This window comes from Frieseomelitta varia, unplaced genomic scaffold (assembly GCF_011392965.1).
Source record: "Frieseomelitta varia isolate USP_RPSP 00005682 unplaced genomic scaffold, Fvar_1.2 scaffold_909, whole genome shotgun sequence".
Lineage (NCBI taxonomy): Eukaryota > Metazoa > Arthropoda > Insecta > Hymenoptera > Apidae > Frieseomelitta > Frieseomelitta varia.
In genome coordinates, this window is record NW_025110711.1 from 658,425 (window position 1) to 674,160 (window position 15,736).

A 15,736-nucleotide genomic window follows, 5' to 3' on the forward strand; every position below is an offset into this window, starting at 1 on the left:
GCGGTCTCTATTGAAATTTGTAGCAATAAATTTCGGAATAAATTTCAACTTTTTCTTATTATTGTTGTTAGGTTAATCGAGGAACAAAGAAGACGTCTGAACGAGCTCATCGAACTCGAGGCGTCTACGAAATGGAAGCTGGAGGAGCTGGACAAACTGGAAACTATGAACCAGTGTCACATGTGGAAGACGGCGACGTTACTCACCGCCTCGCACGAATTGCTACGCGATTATCCCGGGAAACATATTCCAGAAGAGACGTACGCGGCCCACGAGATGACGAAAATAATCGAGCATGGAGTATGCATCGAACGTGAACGTCTTCTCCAACTGTTGGCCCTAGCCGAGGAATACGAGCAGACTCTTCGTGAATTCGCTCAGATCACCGAAATCGCGGAGAACTTGCTGGAAAGTCCCATCTCCGTGATGAGTTTGGAACATTTGCAAGAGGAGATGCAGAAGCACAGGAAGTTCTTCGTCAACTTGAACCACTGTCGAGCGATTCTGGAATCGTTGGAAGGGAACCTGGACCCAGAAACCAGGACTAAATACGCAGATCTTCACGAGGAGCTGCACGGCAGAGCTATATCGTTGTTAGACCAGGCTGCGTCCAGGGCTCAGCAAATGGCACTCGCTGCGTCTAGATGGATTCTCTTGGAGCAGGGTGTGAAAGAGGAGCGGGGGTGGCTCCAAGTTGCTCATCAACGAGTTCCCGACCTCCAGACGGTGACGTCGTCCGATTACGATCAGTACATCTCGTTGTACCAGGTAAATTAATAGTTTTTTCTTAGAAATGCAAATAAATTCGACACACTTAGTATACAATTACCTGTATTTCAATTTTCATTGAAAGCAGAGGATACAACTAATTGTGCGTTTTCTTTCAGTCTCTGGCGACGGACGTTGCGACGCATCACGCTCGACTAATTCAGCTTCTGAACGTGGCACGTAATCTTCAGGAATTGGTGAACATCGAAGATCCCGAGGATCGTTACGGCGAGGCATTGGACGTTATCGTGAAGCTTCAGGACAACGTGGAGTCGTCGTTGAGAAAGTTGCTATCGTTCAGAGAGAGTTGGTGCAACCAGGAAATGCTGATGAACCGGTTGGAAAACTGGATGACGTTGGTGGAGAAGGAATTGGTCAGTCTTCGCGATCCCTCGGGTGGTCATATACGTCAATTCTGGGTGAGTGAATCGAGAGAATCGTTCCGACGATTAAAAAAAATCAAACATTAAAATCCCTTCACGCGTCGGACATTCTTTCTTTTTTCTCTCTCGATAGGAATTGAAGGCACAGTACGAAGTCCACAACAACATTCGAGAAGAGGCTAGCAACAGCTTTGAGCAAGCCCTGCGAATAATCCCGCTGTCGGACGAGATGCTGCAGAGGCAGTTCCATCGTGAGGTGCAAGATCGTTGGAACGACGTCTCGCAGCAGATAAACAACATCCACGAACGAGTAACGCGGAACATCTCTTCGGGGGACATCTCGTCCAACGAGAAACTGAAGCTCCTCGAAAGGGAACTGAACGAACTGCGAATAACCGTCGACAGTTTCCACGGTGTTCTAAAGACGGAGGAGGAGCTAGATCTGTACATCGAACGTTTGACCGTTTTGTTCGACAGAATCTGCTTGATCCAAGACGAGCTGGGTCGCCTTGGTCTGCTGCCAGTGGCGGAGAGCGAGAAAGTCGGTGTTCTACTGTCCTCAGCTCGAAGAATAGAAAGTCAAATTAGCGAGGAGTTGGACGCGGCACAGTTGGTGAGGGAGAGGCTTCAGGCGATCCAGCGTGGCCTCAGTCGCGTTAGGAAAGCTCATCAACGGCAATCGTCTATATTGGATCAGTGCGAGGGAAGCGAGCGACAGGGAAGCGACGTGGTCGCAGCTGCCGTCGATCGATGTCAAACCGTCGCTGACGAGCTCGCTATTTTATGGCAGGATATCATGGGCCTCAGACAATTATTGCACACTCTGCCCACCGTTATGAGGGTCTCGGTGTCGCCGGTCAGCGTCGAACGAGACATTTCAAACCTTCAGGACACTCATACGAATTTAGAAGCTAGATGTACACGATTGTTAACTCTGTTGAAGAACAGACTCGCCTTATGGAGAAGATTTGAGAAACAGCTGGAGATGGTGCAACAGTCGGTACAGGAAGCTGACTACATGATGGAGTTGTTGACCGTACAAGGCTCTGTCGATTACGAAAGGCTACTGAAAGCTACCGAAAGGCTAGAGGTAAGTTTTCATCTCTGTATCGATCGTTTGGCAGGTAATCAAAGGTGTACAGTTCTCTTGCATTGTTCTCGATTGGGTGGTTACGTCACGCGAGCTAATTCTCGTTAATCGCGAGGGAAGGATCGCGATCGAACATCGTGATGCCAATGAAACGATTCGAGGCATCCGAGATTCGTAATAACACTGCTCGAACATTCCTTGAAAGTCTCTCTCGGGCCTCGGAATGCGTTAAAACTTGCAGAAGTTTGAATAACTAACCGAATGGTATCGACCGGCCTGCTTTCGCGCGCCCTCGACACTTCCAATCGTTCGCAATTGAAGGAGCTAGTACGTAACTCGGTTCTATAGACGAATATACATTCCAAAATAAGCTTCGCAGCTAACGGGAGACTACTGGGATTCTGGGAACCTGATATTGGAAGCTTCGGTCCGTTCAAGGGGCAACTTTCATTAATTGAAAATAAGACAACAAAAATTAATAATAAAAGTAAAGAATAGGGGGAAATAAAGTGTATTTCAGAGAATATACAATAAATTAGGAACTGTCTTAAGTGATGAACAGTTGAAAAGTAACGCAAGAATTCGGAAAAGTTGACATAATCTTTTTACAAATTATATTCCAAGTGTGTTTCAAAGTAGAATAAAAATGAACTGGCACGCCTTCGACGCTTCCAATCGTTCGCAATTGAAGGAGCTAGTACGTAACTCTATAGACGAATATACATTCCAAAATAAGCTTCACAACTAACGGGAGACTAATGGGATTCTGAGAACCTGATAGTGGAAGCCTCGGTCCGTTCAAGGGACAACTTTCATTAATTGAAAATAAGACAACAAAAATTAATAATAAAAGTAAAGAATAGGGGGAAATAAAGTGTATTTCAGAGAATATACAATGAATTACGAACTGTCTTAAGTGATAAACAGTTGGAAGGTAACGCAAGAGTTCGGAAAAGTTGACATAATCTTTTTACAAATTATATTCCAAGTGCGTTTCAAAGTAGAATAAAAATGAACTGGCACGCCTTCGACGCTTCCAATCGTTCGCAATTGAAGGAGCTAGTACGTAACTCTATAGACGAATATACATTCCAAAATAAGCTTCACAACTAACGGGAGACTAATGGGATTCTGAGAACCTGATAGTGGAAGCCTCGGTCCGTTCAAGGGGCAACTTTCATTAATTGAAAATAAGATAACAAAAATTAATAATAAAAGTAAAGAATAGGGGGAAATAAAGTGTATTTCAGAGAATATGCAATGAATCACGAACTGTCTTAAGTGATGAACAGTTGTAAGGTAACGCAAGAATTAGTAGTATCGGAAAAATTGACATAATCTTTTACAAATCATATTCCAAGTGTGTCTCAAAGTGTATGAATAAAAATAAACTGGCGCGCGGATGCACACTTCTTGTACAGCACGCAGATCGCTGATCGATCGGTCCTCTCACCGGAAGACGCACTTTCCTCAGCGATAACCTTCGCCACGTGCGAGGGAAGCAGCGCGGTTCGCGTAGCGCGCAGGCGCGTACGAGTCTCGGATCGGTGTTATCGGAGGTCGTGTATCAGTGACATGAGTCCCGTCGCCGCGAACGGGTCGAGCGCGCGCATTTGAACCATCTCGCCTCTTCGTCCAGTGATAAGTGACACACGCGAGTGTACATCGTCGTTTCGTATTAAATTTCCCTCGTTATGACAATCTTGAAACGTCGAGCACCGCGATCTCGTTGGCGTTCGTGAAACGGGAGATTGAGAAACATTGAAAATGCGGCAACGTGATCGCCGTGAAAAATTGATGAAACGATCGATAGATGGATGGTGTATTTGCGCTCGACGCATCGAATTGGCTGATCGGAAGTAAGCACTGAATATTCATAAATGCAGATCCGTTCCAACAATCGAAGCTCGACGACGCAGAGTTCGTTTCATTGTTACGTTAGAATGTGTAACGTTTGAGGTTGAATATTATTTTTGAATTTCTTTCTCAGGTCACTTCTTCCTTTTTGTTTTTGGTTATTCGATTCCTCGGAGATGGATTTCTCAGCATTGAATCATTTAGAAAAATAAGAGTAACGATGGAATGATAAAAGCAAAGTCGTCAAGTTTTGTTTCTTCGCAATGTCCCGTATGTCCCGTAGTCTTCTGTATAAACAAGTTAGAGTTAGGTCGACATAGGTATACATACAAATATGCAAAAACAGATGTCTTACTTTAAAAGAAACACAATCAACAGCTGCGTCCGAGATAGCCATTTTTAGTTTCGATGAAAGGAGCGGTTTGTGAGTTTCGTGTTTGAATTGAAGGAAAGACTCATAATTAATCGTGTTTAAAGAGCGTCAAATCAGAATGCCATGGCTATCTATGGCGGAGTAAATGTAACAATCGTAATCGGCAACGAGTCGGGCCAAGTGAAACTTGTCCTTGATGAAACGACAAATATCGAGTCATCGCGAGTAATTTCTCATTTACAATTTTCATGAGCCGGTTCATCGATTTCACATGGCACGTTATTGTTTAGTTATCACGAATGAAAGAGAGTAATTCAGGAAATAAGTAATAAATCCAAGCAAAAAGTTCTCCCCACTAAAATTGTCAAATTGAAACAATCTGGATAACCGTGAAATATTTTCTGAGAGAAAATATTTACCAAAGAGAGGAGAAATATTTAACAAGAAAACTCGACTCAATAATCCTTCTCTATTTTCTTTTACGCTTTAATATTGCTGAATTAAAGTACACACTGACAATATTAATGTGAAAGAGGAGAGCAGAATAATGTTTCCGTGGCACAGCAATGAACACGATACACACCAAAGTAAAAATGAAGGAAACGAGTATGTAGCAGATGCTCGCTAATCCATTGATCTAATTATGTACGATGGATGAGACAGACGGGGTATATGACGCAACGATACGGTATGTAAATAACTATACCACGTGGAAAAGGACGGGTTTATCTAGCCTGAGAAGCAACCGATTTCCCTTTTATCTATCAAATTGCATTCTCCAAAATTTTCAACCGATGAATCCGCGCATTGGAATCTGATGACAACGCGCGGCTTTGCGCAGTAGTGCATTTTTATCCTCGTTATTGTTCCGCGTGCAATCCGTATCTTTGTTTGCGTTTGATACAGATTGATCGTTTTAGATATGATATATTTCTCTTTTATTATAATTCTTTAATTAGAAAAGCGGATATCTTTGCAATGACTGTATAATAGTAGTACTGTTAGATTGAGAGATATTGTATTTAAATTCTGTACCTTTCTACACACTTCTACATATTTTATTCATTTTTAACGCAAAGTTCCACAGATGTGCAGAAAATTTTTACAGTAATACGATTCATTGTTTGCTGATTATTTACACGTTAATTAATTTCTAGATACTTGCTCCAAAGGATAAAAAAGTATGTCGAGAACGTGTGCTTCACAAAAGAAGATTTTTGACAAAAAAAAAAAAGAAATATTATAAATTAGAGTTTTTCATGAATGAAGATTCTTATAGAATATATATTCGTTTCATTTCTTATCAAACACTTTCTTCGTGTTTCAACACAACTTATGCAATAGTTCCTCTCGTGTAATAATTCTTTTAATTGGGCTTATTTTTAACGCTCGGCTGATAACACGAGTCATGGAACACTCGTGGAATTTTAGTCTTGGTGACTGTATCATATAAGGCGGAAGCTCCAGGCGAGTCGCAACTTCCTGTTCCGTTATTTATCGCGATACCGCGCCCACTATTCCGACCGCTGGCTCCGCGTGCATTTTAGTAACTTTCGGTTCGTGAAAAATCAACGGATCGGCTTTGTTTAAAATTGACAAGTGAACAACGTCGCCTGGCACTCGCCGGCTTGAAATAGACGCGAGGCGGGCCTCGATTATCCGAATTAATCGCGCGTTACAAAAGTTTTGGGATACTAGCTTCTCGTTACGAGAGCTTCTCCGCTTTATTTTGTAATAAGAAACAGACATGTATGTCAGTTCTTGGGCTCTTTAATTGTAGAACTAAATTATTTGACTTTGAAAATTTTCGTTTATTATTAGTTTATTATTGATGTCTATCTGCAGAGAATTTAAAATGCAAAGCATAACTCATGGTCTAGCCTTTCGAAGAATGTGAAAAAAATCTTATGTCACATGATGAAATCTTTACTCTATATTGTACCATCAATTTTTTAAGTAAAATCTTTTCCAACAATAAATAGAAATTTGTTCGAAAGAAATTCACGAGTAAAATTTCGCTCAGAGTGTAAACGACCGGGGTTGTTAAATAATTTAAATTTTACAATTACTATGGTTACAATTACTACGGTTACAATTACTACCTGCGAATTTAATGCCATTTAGGGTCAAAACCATTCCAAGAGAAGACATTCTGTCGTAAAACTTTACGAGCATTAAATTGAGATAAATTCCCTTCGTTCTACTCATCAGTCAAGACTCATCACTCAGTTCTTGAATAAACAAAAAACTTACGAGAATTTCGAGTGTCAATTTGAAATGAATTTTTAACAAAGATCACAGAATCAGTACGAACGAAGTCGTGGAAAAAGACTCGCCGCGGTGTAAAACGGGATTTCGTTAGAAACGCACTGGCGGCAATTCGATTTCCGCCAAAAGGTTTCACCGGAAAACCGTCAGCCAGGTGAACGAACTCGAGTACACGACGCAAAATTAGTCCAACCACGTTCTGACCGAATTCGAGCAGCGAGCTTCTAGTCTCGTGACTCAAAATTATTTATAGGACGTATTTAAGGGAAACCGGTATGTGCATTCTTTGAGTAACACCGAGTGCACACATAGCTGATTAGAGTGTGCTCGAGTTGTTGCTACGATTTCAACAATATCCCACGATCGTGCGAATATCGCCCGGTATCTCAGTTGAATTCGTTCGAGAAATACGAGCGCCTGGGGAATGAGAATTTTCTAATAGGTTGAAATTTCAATCGAATTAACTGAAAATATCCTGTCTAGCATTTCTTCATTTTCTAAGAATTCGTATCGATCCTCAAGTAATATCTTAAAGACTACAGATGAATATAATAGTATGTGTTATATTACAAAAAATGTAAGGTATTTAATTTTATTTTGCATTTTAGGATAGAGTTTTTAGTAATAAAGTTGAATTAAAAATTCCAATTGAGCAATATAAAATGTCCAATTCCCAATGATACCATTTAAATGATTTCTTTTCCTTTCTTTTCGAATTTACGGTATTAAAAAACACTTAAACAGAATAAAAAAAAATTAGAAAAACAAAATCTTCAATTTCGAAGTAATAGGATATTTTAATTAAAGAGAACAGAATATTTCGTACGCAGTAAGTTGAGTAATGTTCCAACTGTTTGCACAAGAGACTAGAATATGCTAACGCAGGTAACTACCAAAGAGAATTAGGAAATCTGTTTGAAGGCCTCTCGGATTAATAGCAACGACGGTCGCAATTAATCGAGAGAGATCGCCGAGCAATACATCGTTCGATTAATCGTTCCAAGAAAACAATGGAACAATATCCGAAGATTTTCTTTCTTCCTGTGCTCGTGAGGTTATGTAATGACTTCGCGATTCCACGTGATCGAAAGGAATAAAGCTGAACCTTCTCGTATCGATGTAAAATATCGCAGAACGTACGTCACAGATAATTTTATTCATTAGTAATATGTATGAAACGCGTGCAAAGTATATTTTCTCTCGGTTAGAACGTTTGCATTGCGAATCCATATACGATGAAATCACTGGTCGAATGCGGTTATCCTCGTTTCGTTCCCGGCGTGTTAACATATGGAAATTGAAAATAAAGGCTAAGTAGAATAAATAATAAGAGTCTTCAACGATGAAGAAGCAGTTAATCATTTGTGCCAAGCTAATTAAAGTTTCGTTGAACCTTGGAGTCTCGATAAAAGAAGCCTTTCTACGCGAGTTCGTTTCTTTGATCAGTACCGATTAAACGAACTCGAACCAAATATGCTTAATTGCCATGTGTATCGCACAAACGGAGAACATAAGGGTCTAACAATCCTGGAAATTGATCTCCAATAGAAGATAAATTATCTGTCAGGGAAAGAAGATATTTCCAATTCTTTTCATCCTCTTTCACACCACGATTCGTATTGATGTTCGAACGAATTTGATAATTGTTGAAAATTGTTAAAAATTGTTAAAATATTTTACTCGAATGATCAGAGAGAAAGTTAATCTTAACAAATTTTTAATTTCTCGCTTCGTGCTTCTACGCGTGTGCTTCATCGCTAGTTATGTCTGCACATCATGAATTTAAACTTTCTGAATTTATTTCGAAGAAGTATAAACATGACATTGTTTATTGAAAAATGAATGTCACACGATGACCGGCTGTTCGCTGTGTTTCTTTAAATTTCCGTCGAATTGTTTCTACCGAACAATTCTCCCAAATCTTCCATCGACTTTTCACGATCCAAATACGTTCGACAACGTTCGAATTGTCTTCGAGACGAGATCAGGAGGCGAAGGAAGAAAAAAAGAGCGACAAAAGAACGTTTGTGCATACGAAACAGAGATATTTTGTCTTGTTGCAGGGTCTGAGCGGTGATTTGGGCGCGCGAGAAGTTCTTATTGGCGAATTGCGAGAGGCTGCCGAACCTCTGCGGGAGGGTTGCGCTGCAGAGGTCCGCGAGAAGGTCGAAGCGGCGGTAAATGAGGCCGTACAAGCCTGGGAGGACACCAGGGCCGAATTAGATGCCCTTTGCACCAAGTATCAGCACGCGTGCAGACTGTGGCAACAGTACAAAGACTCGAGCGCCGCGGTGAAAGCCTGGGTGGACACGCAGATGGACAACGTTGCTAACCTGCCGCCAGAAGAGGCCGTCAAACACATCAAGGTACGCGTGAACACCTCTTTATCCTCGAAATTTGCACACCTGGTTAGTTAGTTGGTTAGCCGATCGATTGGCCGGTTTATATACGGCCGGCATAACGGCTCGAAACTCTTTCGAGCTTCGTACCGATACATCGAGTTTTATCGAGGTGAGCAACAGGGAACACAGCGTTATCGTAAAAATTAAAAAATTAAAAAACAAAAAAAAAGAATTGGAACGAATTGAAAGAGAGATTAAAAGAGAGAAAAAGGAAAGAGAATATATGCGGATGGAAGTGGAAAGTTTCTGTGAATCTATATTTAGGGTACGTGTCATTGAATTTGAAAGCGTAACTCACTTGTAACTGAGACGGATATCACCGAAATTTTGCTACGTTTCCCAAATTGAAGATTCTATTATTTGTCGAAAAAGATTGACTCATCTGTATGATTCATTGGTGAATGTTGAATGACAAATGATGAATCTTAAACGGTAATGAAAGTAACTACGAGGAGAAGGCTGATCAAACGTAGTCAAATTAGGCATATTTGTTGTAACCTAATAGGTTAGACAAAGATAAAGAGACAAAGCCGAGCAAATGTTTGGACGTCTTCGAACGGCTTTCTTTTTTCTTTAAACGTTCGTAAGTTAAACAGCAGGATTCTCAATTTACTTTGTATGTTATTATTACTTTAAAACCTTGACAATTTATGCCAGCAGCGGCTATTAACGTTATCGTGCCGTACATCGATGACATTGTTCATTATCAAAACACGGTACCATTTGTACACATTGTCGAAGGCTATCTGTGAGGTGTAGATAAGCTGTGAATTTTGCAACTACGAAAATTTATCTGTTATCGAAAATCTATTCTACACTTTTCCTTTTTTTTTTTTTCTATACCTAAATGAATCCTCAGCCATTTCTCATCGTTCTAACTAATTTCTTGGCATTAAATGGACACAAACACATTAAGCAGAAAGGTTCGATGTAACGAATAGATTTAATTTACGTTCAGTTCTTATGCATTTCTTAATCACGATACGTGGAATTTAAATAAGAAACAAGCATAATTTAGAATCATTCAAATACCATATTTTCATTTATCATTCCATTTTTTTTTTTTTTTTTAACAATCATTAATCATTAGCATATTTAATCGCATATATTTTAACCGTGAAAGAAACATCTCTAAATAAAATCTGTTACCTATTACTCTCCAATCGAGTGTCCATTCTCGTTAAATACAAAATCAATAAACCATTAATTCAAGATCATAGAAAAAGGAGAAGCATCTTCCCACTGTAGACAGAGTCGTCATCCTTTCAATACGGTGAAAACACGGCTGTACACGGCTGTACACCGCCCATGGACAAAGTGAATCTTGAGGTAAAAGTGGTGGTGCGGCCGAAACGTCATCGTCCCTTGAATGGGAGCCTCGGGGTAGTGTCATCGTCCCCACCACGCCTAGTGCGGCACGTAGAAGGCACGATTCACCCTACGCAAGTGCGCCGAAACGTGGCTGCGAGGGTAGGTCGTTGAAATACGGGGCAACAGAGTCTCCCTCCCCACTCGAGTCTCGGGTTATGCGCATCGATCCCCGAAGAGACGAGGACGCCAGTCTGGTCCAGAGCGTCGAGACGCTTGTTTCTCTGCTCTTGTAACAAGTCACGCACACGTACACACACATATATACATATATATACATTCTGTAATCGTCGACTGTGTATTCCCCTTATTCGTCTTCGCGTTTCTTCGTGTGTATATATTATTATCATTGTACATTTCTTCGAGCGATCGACCGATAAACGTGTACATCGTCGCTCGTAAACATGTCTCGGCGAGCGTAACCAGTAAACGGGCGATTATGCGCGTCCGAATGACCACGACGGCCGAGGACCGTGGCCAGTTTCCGGTTAATCGAAAATTCGAAGCGTACAGCCGATGTCGCGACGGACACGTGCCCGATTCGCTGTTTCGTCTACACGTCGGCCCGTTCCCTCACTGGTGGACCGTACGTGACGCGCTGTGAAAAATAGGAACGATGAACAGTGACCTAAATTAAGAAGCATGTGCACGCCCGAGGAGATAAAGGTACAGGCTGAACCGGGATTCTGCGATATACGTATATCCGGTGCGCTCGGTTATCGCCAAAGGCGCGTCCCGTCCTTTTCTCGTCTATGAATCTGTGCGGGTTATCGATTTTCTTTTTCTTTTTTTTTTTTTTTACCTCTTCTCGCAACCATGTTCACGCAGAATTCACGTAGTGACAAGGGTGATTTTTATTAATTAAATTTATCTTACACGTTCGTTTCAGTCGTCGTATCCTCCGTTCGATTGGAATTTACTCGACGACAAAGTGTATTATTAATTTTCTGTTAAACGTCTACTCGAATTTGTTTACAGTACTTTTAGTCGCTCTTGTTTGATCAGAATTTACTTACAATTAGTGACTGTGTGTTAATTGAGTTTACACGTAGGATTTAGTTGTTCTTGTTTGATGAGAGAAACTTATCTTGGTGATGGTGTGTTAATTTTTGTTACGTACACAGAAATTTTGACGATGGTGATGGTGCGTTGTTTTAACAGGCGTAACATTCGAATTTATACTTAAGCTCAGCGTGATTCGATGATATTATACAGTCTGTACTCTATACCGATACATGACGTTCGAGGCGTGGGATAATTTTGTGTTGGAACTGTGTAATCCGTCGCACGTGTGATGCAACGAACTGGAATAGAATTTCTGCAGAGTCTTTGTGCATGACACCGTGCACTAATCTAGTAAATTGTAGTTTGCATTCGACGTTCGTAGCGCGAACGACTGCTTCTTATCAGAAGATGCAGTTGTATGGTTCTTATCGCGGAGTGATCGTGTACCGTTACTCTTACTTGACGGTCTAGACGCGAATGACGCGTAAATAAAATGTGTTTCCATAATTTCGCACGATTTTAGAAAGGTAACAAACGAAACTGAGCGCAATTTTCATTGCGAACGCGAGAGAGGTTCGATCGAAACCTCCTACTGTTTCACGCATCTCTCATTCTTCTACGATGCTTTTCTCCTCTCTCATTCTCATTTATTCGTTCGTATCGCTTCATTTCGTATCGCCAATGTCATTCACGTATCGTGATATCTGCTTATTTGTCTACATATGTAGACAATTCACGGCTGCCGTAAATTATTTCGAATTTCAAAAAAGAGTCGGCCACCTCCGGCTCCATTTTTCAAACAATAACACACACGCCTATTTGTGGCGCGCGGAGTCAACTCCCCTATCTTTGACGCGTATTTAACAAGAATTTCTGGAATCCTGCCCCAACCACGAAACTCTGATAACAGCTCGAAACTGAAACGCTTCAATCGCCGTATTACTAATTACTAATTACTGTTAACTCCGAGTAACAAGTCGAGCTTTGACAAAGCAATTACGAAAGTGTCAATTTGTTTTGAACGTTTCTTTCTACCACGTGAAAAGTATGAAAAATTATTTCCAATTAGAACAAGAGCATCGACTATTCACAATTCTTTTTTTTACTGTTCATACGTTTGATGATTTATACCAAAAATCACTGTGACTACGCATTGATTGTGAATGTCAAACGTGAGATGTTACGCTGCTTGATTTGGGTATGCGAGGAAAATTCTAAATATTGAAAAAGTTGTTATTCTTGAAGATTGAAATTTTCTCTTGATAACTTGTTTTTTGTATTTTTGTCGTTTCATTATCTAAAGTTTACAGCGGAAAAAGAATCATATAGTAAACTTTAAGGGAAGGTTGTAAAAAAGAGACTTTAAAATTTTCAAAATCTGATTGATTTACCGTAGAAATATTGCCATGAAAAAGATTTTTCAATGTTTTTAAAGATCTTTGAATTTTGATAATTTCCGAGAATAAAAGCATTCTTATTTTCTCATTCTGTGACAATTTCACAATGTGAAAACACAAACTTGGGACTGTTGAAGTTACAGGTTTCACGCTTTAAAATAAAATCAAATTGATCGCTGTATGATTACTTTTCACGCTGTTACAACAGCATAAAATATCGACAATTTTTCACCATAGTTTAATTGCACGTGGATTTTTGGTTTTTCTAAATTTTTCAAAAAATGCACAGAACAAACACAGCTATCTCACGATATCTCACCGATAACATTGAACAAACGTCGCGAAATCTTCCCGTTGGCAGATAAAAAGAGGTCGATAACCTCCGGGGGGGAAAACCTTGACTTTAATTAATGATCTTTTGCTGATCTGTCTGTCGTAAGATCTTGAGAATGCTGTTAAATTGAGAAATGTATTTCGCTTTCTGACAGATTTGCGAGGAGACGATGGCGGAGCACAAGGAGAGGTTGGCGGAGCTTCAGGGGCTGGTGGCTCAGATCGCGTCGAACGTCGGTCTGGACGCTAGTGGACCGTTGCACTGCGAAGTGGAGGCACTCGGTCAACGTCTGGAGGACATTCGTGAAACGTTGTCGTGCCTCGCGGATGCCGCTGATGCCCGTGCCCTCAACCAGGAGCTCGCACGTGGCGATTTATGTCAGACGAAAAATTTCCTGGACTCGGTCCAACAGGCAAGTAATTACGTAACCATTTCGTAAATTGTTTATTTTTTTTCCCACAGATATGAACTTCCTGCTCTCTAACTGAACTATTCTGCGCTCTCTATTCCTTTCTTTCACTTGGCAATCTTCAAAATGGAAGATCTCGCTTTGATTACATAACGCGATCGATAGAGTATGACGAGTGTTTTAATTTTACAATATACGGCGATTTCCCGAGGGAAATTTGTAAGCTTCCCTTTGCATGGAAAATGCCTTGACCTGTTAACCAGGTCATTTAACTGGCAGCTTGTGTAATTATAAAATTAAATATCGATGGAGATGCATTGATTTCAGTTAAGGACGATTTTAGATCGTCTGTTGGTATAAACGTGGTACAATTTGTTATTAATAGAGATGATCCGACGTATTAGAAATCAGATATCTATAAATCAAGAAATTGTTGCGTCCAAATGATCGGGTAGTCGATCGACGAATTTTATTTATTGCAACGACGTGTTAATTAATTTTCAATTAAACCACTTGTTTCAACTAAATGTGAATTAAAGTGTGAAAATCCATTGAATACAAAATTAGTAAATAGATAAAATTGAAAAAGTTTGTTCTTATTATACGAATTCTAATTACATGAACTTTTATAGACTTTAATATTACACGAATTTTGTTAGATGAATTTATTTTTAATATTATACGAATTTTTTTTCAAATATTATATTAATTTTATCTTTCAAGAAACTATAGATAAATGAGACTTCTCTGGTACATTTTAATATTTGCTGCTGCGTAACTATAAATGGTGTAACGATGACAGATTAGAGCAAGCATTATTATATACCTCTGTTAAATAATTCATGAAGTATCGGACGCTTCAAACGCATCTGCAAAACAGATCTAAACAAACGAATAAATATAAATTAAACTATAAATCTAGATTGTGCGGTGGAAAGCGCGTTTTTTGGAGGATTCAAACGGTAACCGAGTTTCGTAAATATTTTGGGCTCGTGCTATGGTTATCTGTGTAAAACGTGTTGCACGTCTGCTTAGCGTATGGCGGGCGAATCGCACGTGTTTATTTAAATTTAATTAATTTAAACGCTGGTGGTGACATAACTACTCTTCCTCAACTGAGGTCACTGTTCGGTACAATATTAGAATTCGAACAGAAATCGATTTGACCCTCGTATCGGAAAATGAAGTATACAAACATTTCGCTTTTAACCTCTGGACCTTTTCTTTTTTTTTCTCTCTCTTTCCAATCACCATCGTAAAGTTTGGGATCGAAAAATCAATTTCTCGAATCTTCAAGAAGAATGTTAAAATAAAGATTGCCAGTTTATCTGGCAGAATTTTAAATTTAAAAGATCCATAGAATTTTGCGATTTGTAGCAATTAATTTAAATTTGAATAATTATAATATTTAATTATTCTTTCAGATCCGCTTTTTCACTTTTATCAACTTCGAATAAACTACAAGAAAGTTCTTTATTATACACAATTTCTCGATTAAAGTTTTTGGTTGAAAAAACGTCTCTCTTCTCGGAATATTATAGATTCGTGATACTTCCTGAAATGAGAGTAAGGTTGAATTATAAAATTTAAAACAATTTAAAAGTGAAGCCGATGATCGAACAGCGAACGATGAATTAGTGAATCCGAAAATAGTGAACTCGGGATCAATGAATCGCGCAGAACGCGAAATAGCTCGGCTCAGCTCGTCTCGTCTCGCGCTATTTGAATTCCATACGACGCGTTTCTGAGAAACGGAGGGTCCTAAAGTAGTAAGACTTACACTCCGTTGAAGAACGGCGTGTACATCTTCTTATTCTGATGTTCGAAGATTCGTCTGGAGGCTCTTGGGATCTACCATGGCGCGTATGAAGCCCTGTAAATTCTATTTTCTCCCACGCGCGGTAAAACTATTTGCCACGTGGTAAAACACCGAACCATTGAAAAGGAAGATTACGAATGTCGATTTTTCTTTTTCTTAAATTCTCTGACGTCGCATTTTACGGCAGTCGATGTTTCGAGTGGCTCGAGATCACGCTGGTTACAAAATATCTACCGTTGGCTATTTTTATTATCGCGCAAGGC

At 39.8% G+C, this 15,736-nt stretch overlaps 1 protein-coding gene across 1 annotated transcript in view; it reads left to right on the forward strand.

The window, feature by feature from the left end:
• The window catches only part of LOC122537455 (nesprin-1-like), a 32,442-nt gene that overhangs the window by 6,775 nt on the left and 9,931 nt on the right, over positions 1 to 15,736 (forward strand). The window contains exons 3-7 of the mRNA XM_043670621.1: positions 72 to 768; positions 888 to 1,187; positions 1,285 to 2,241; positions 8,803 to 9,105; positions 13,400 to 13,657. Of these exons, the coding sequence (XP_043526556.1) occupies positions 72 to 768; positions 888 to 1,187; positions 1,285 to 2,241; positions 8,803 to 9,105; positions 13,400 to 13,657 (2,515 nt within the window). The remainder of the gene's footprint in view (positions 1 to 71; positions 769 to 887; positions 1,188 to 1,284; positions 2,242 to 8,802; positions 9,106 to 13,399; positions 13,658 to 15,736) is intronic.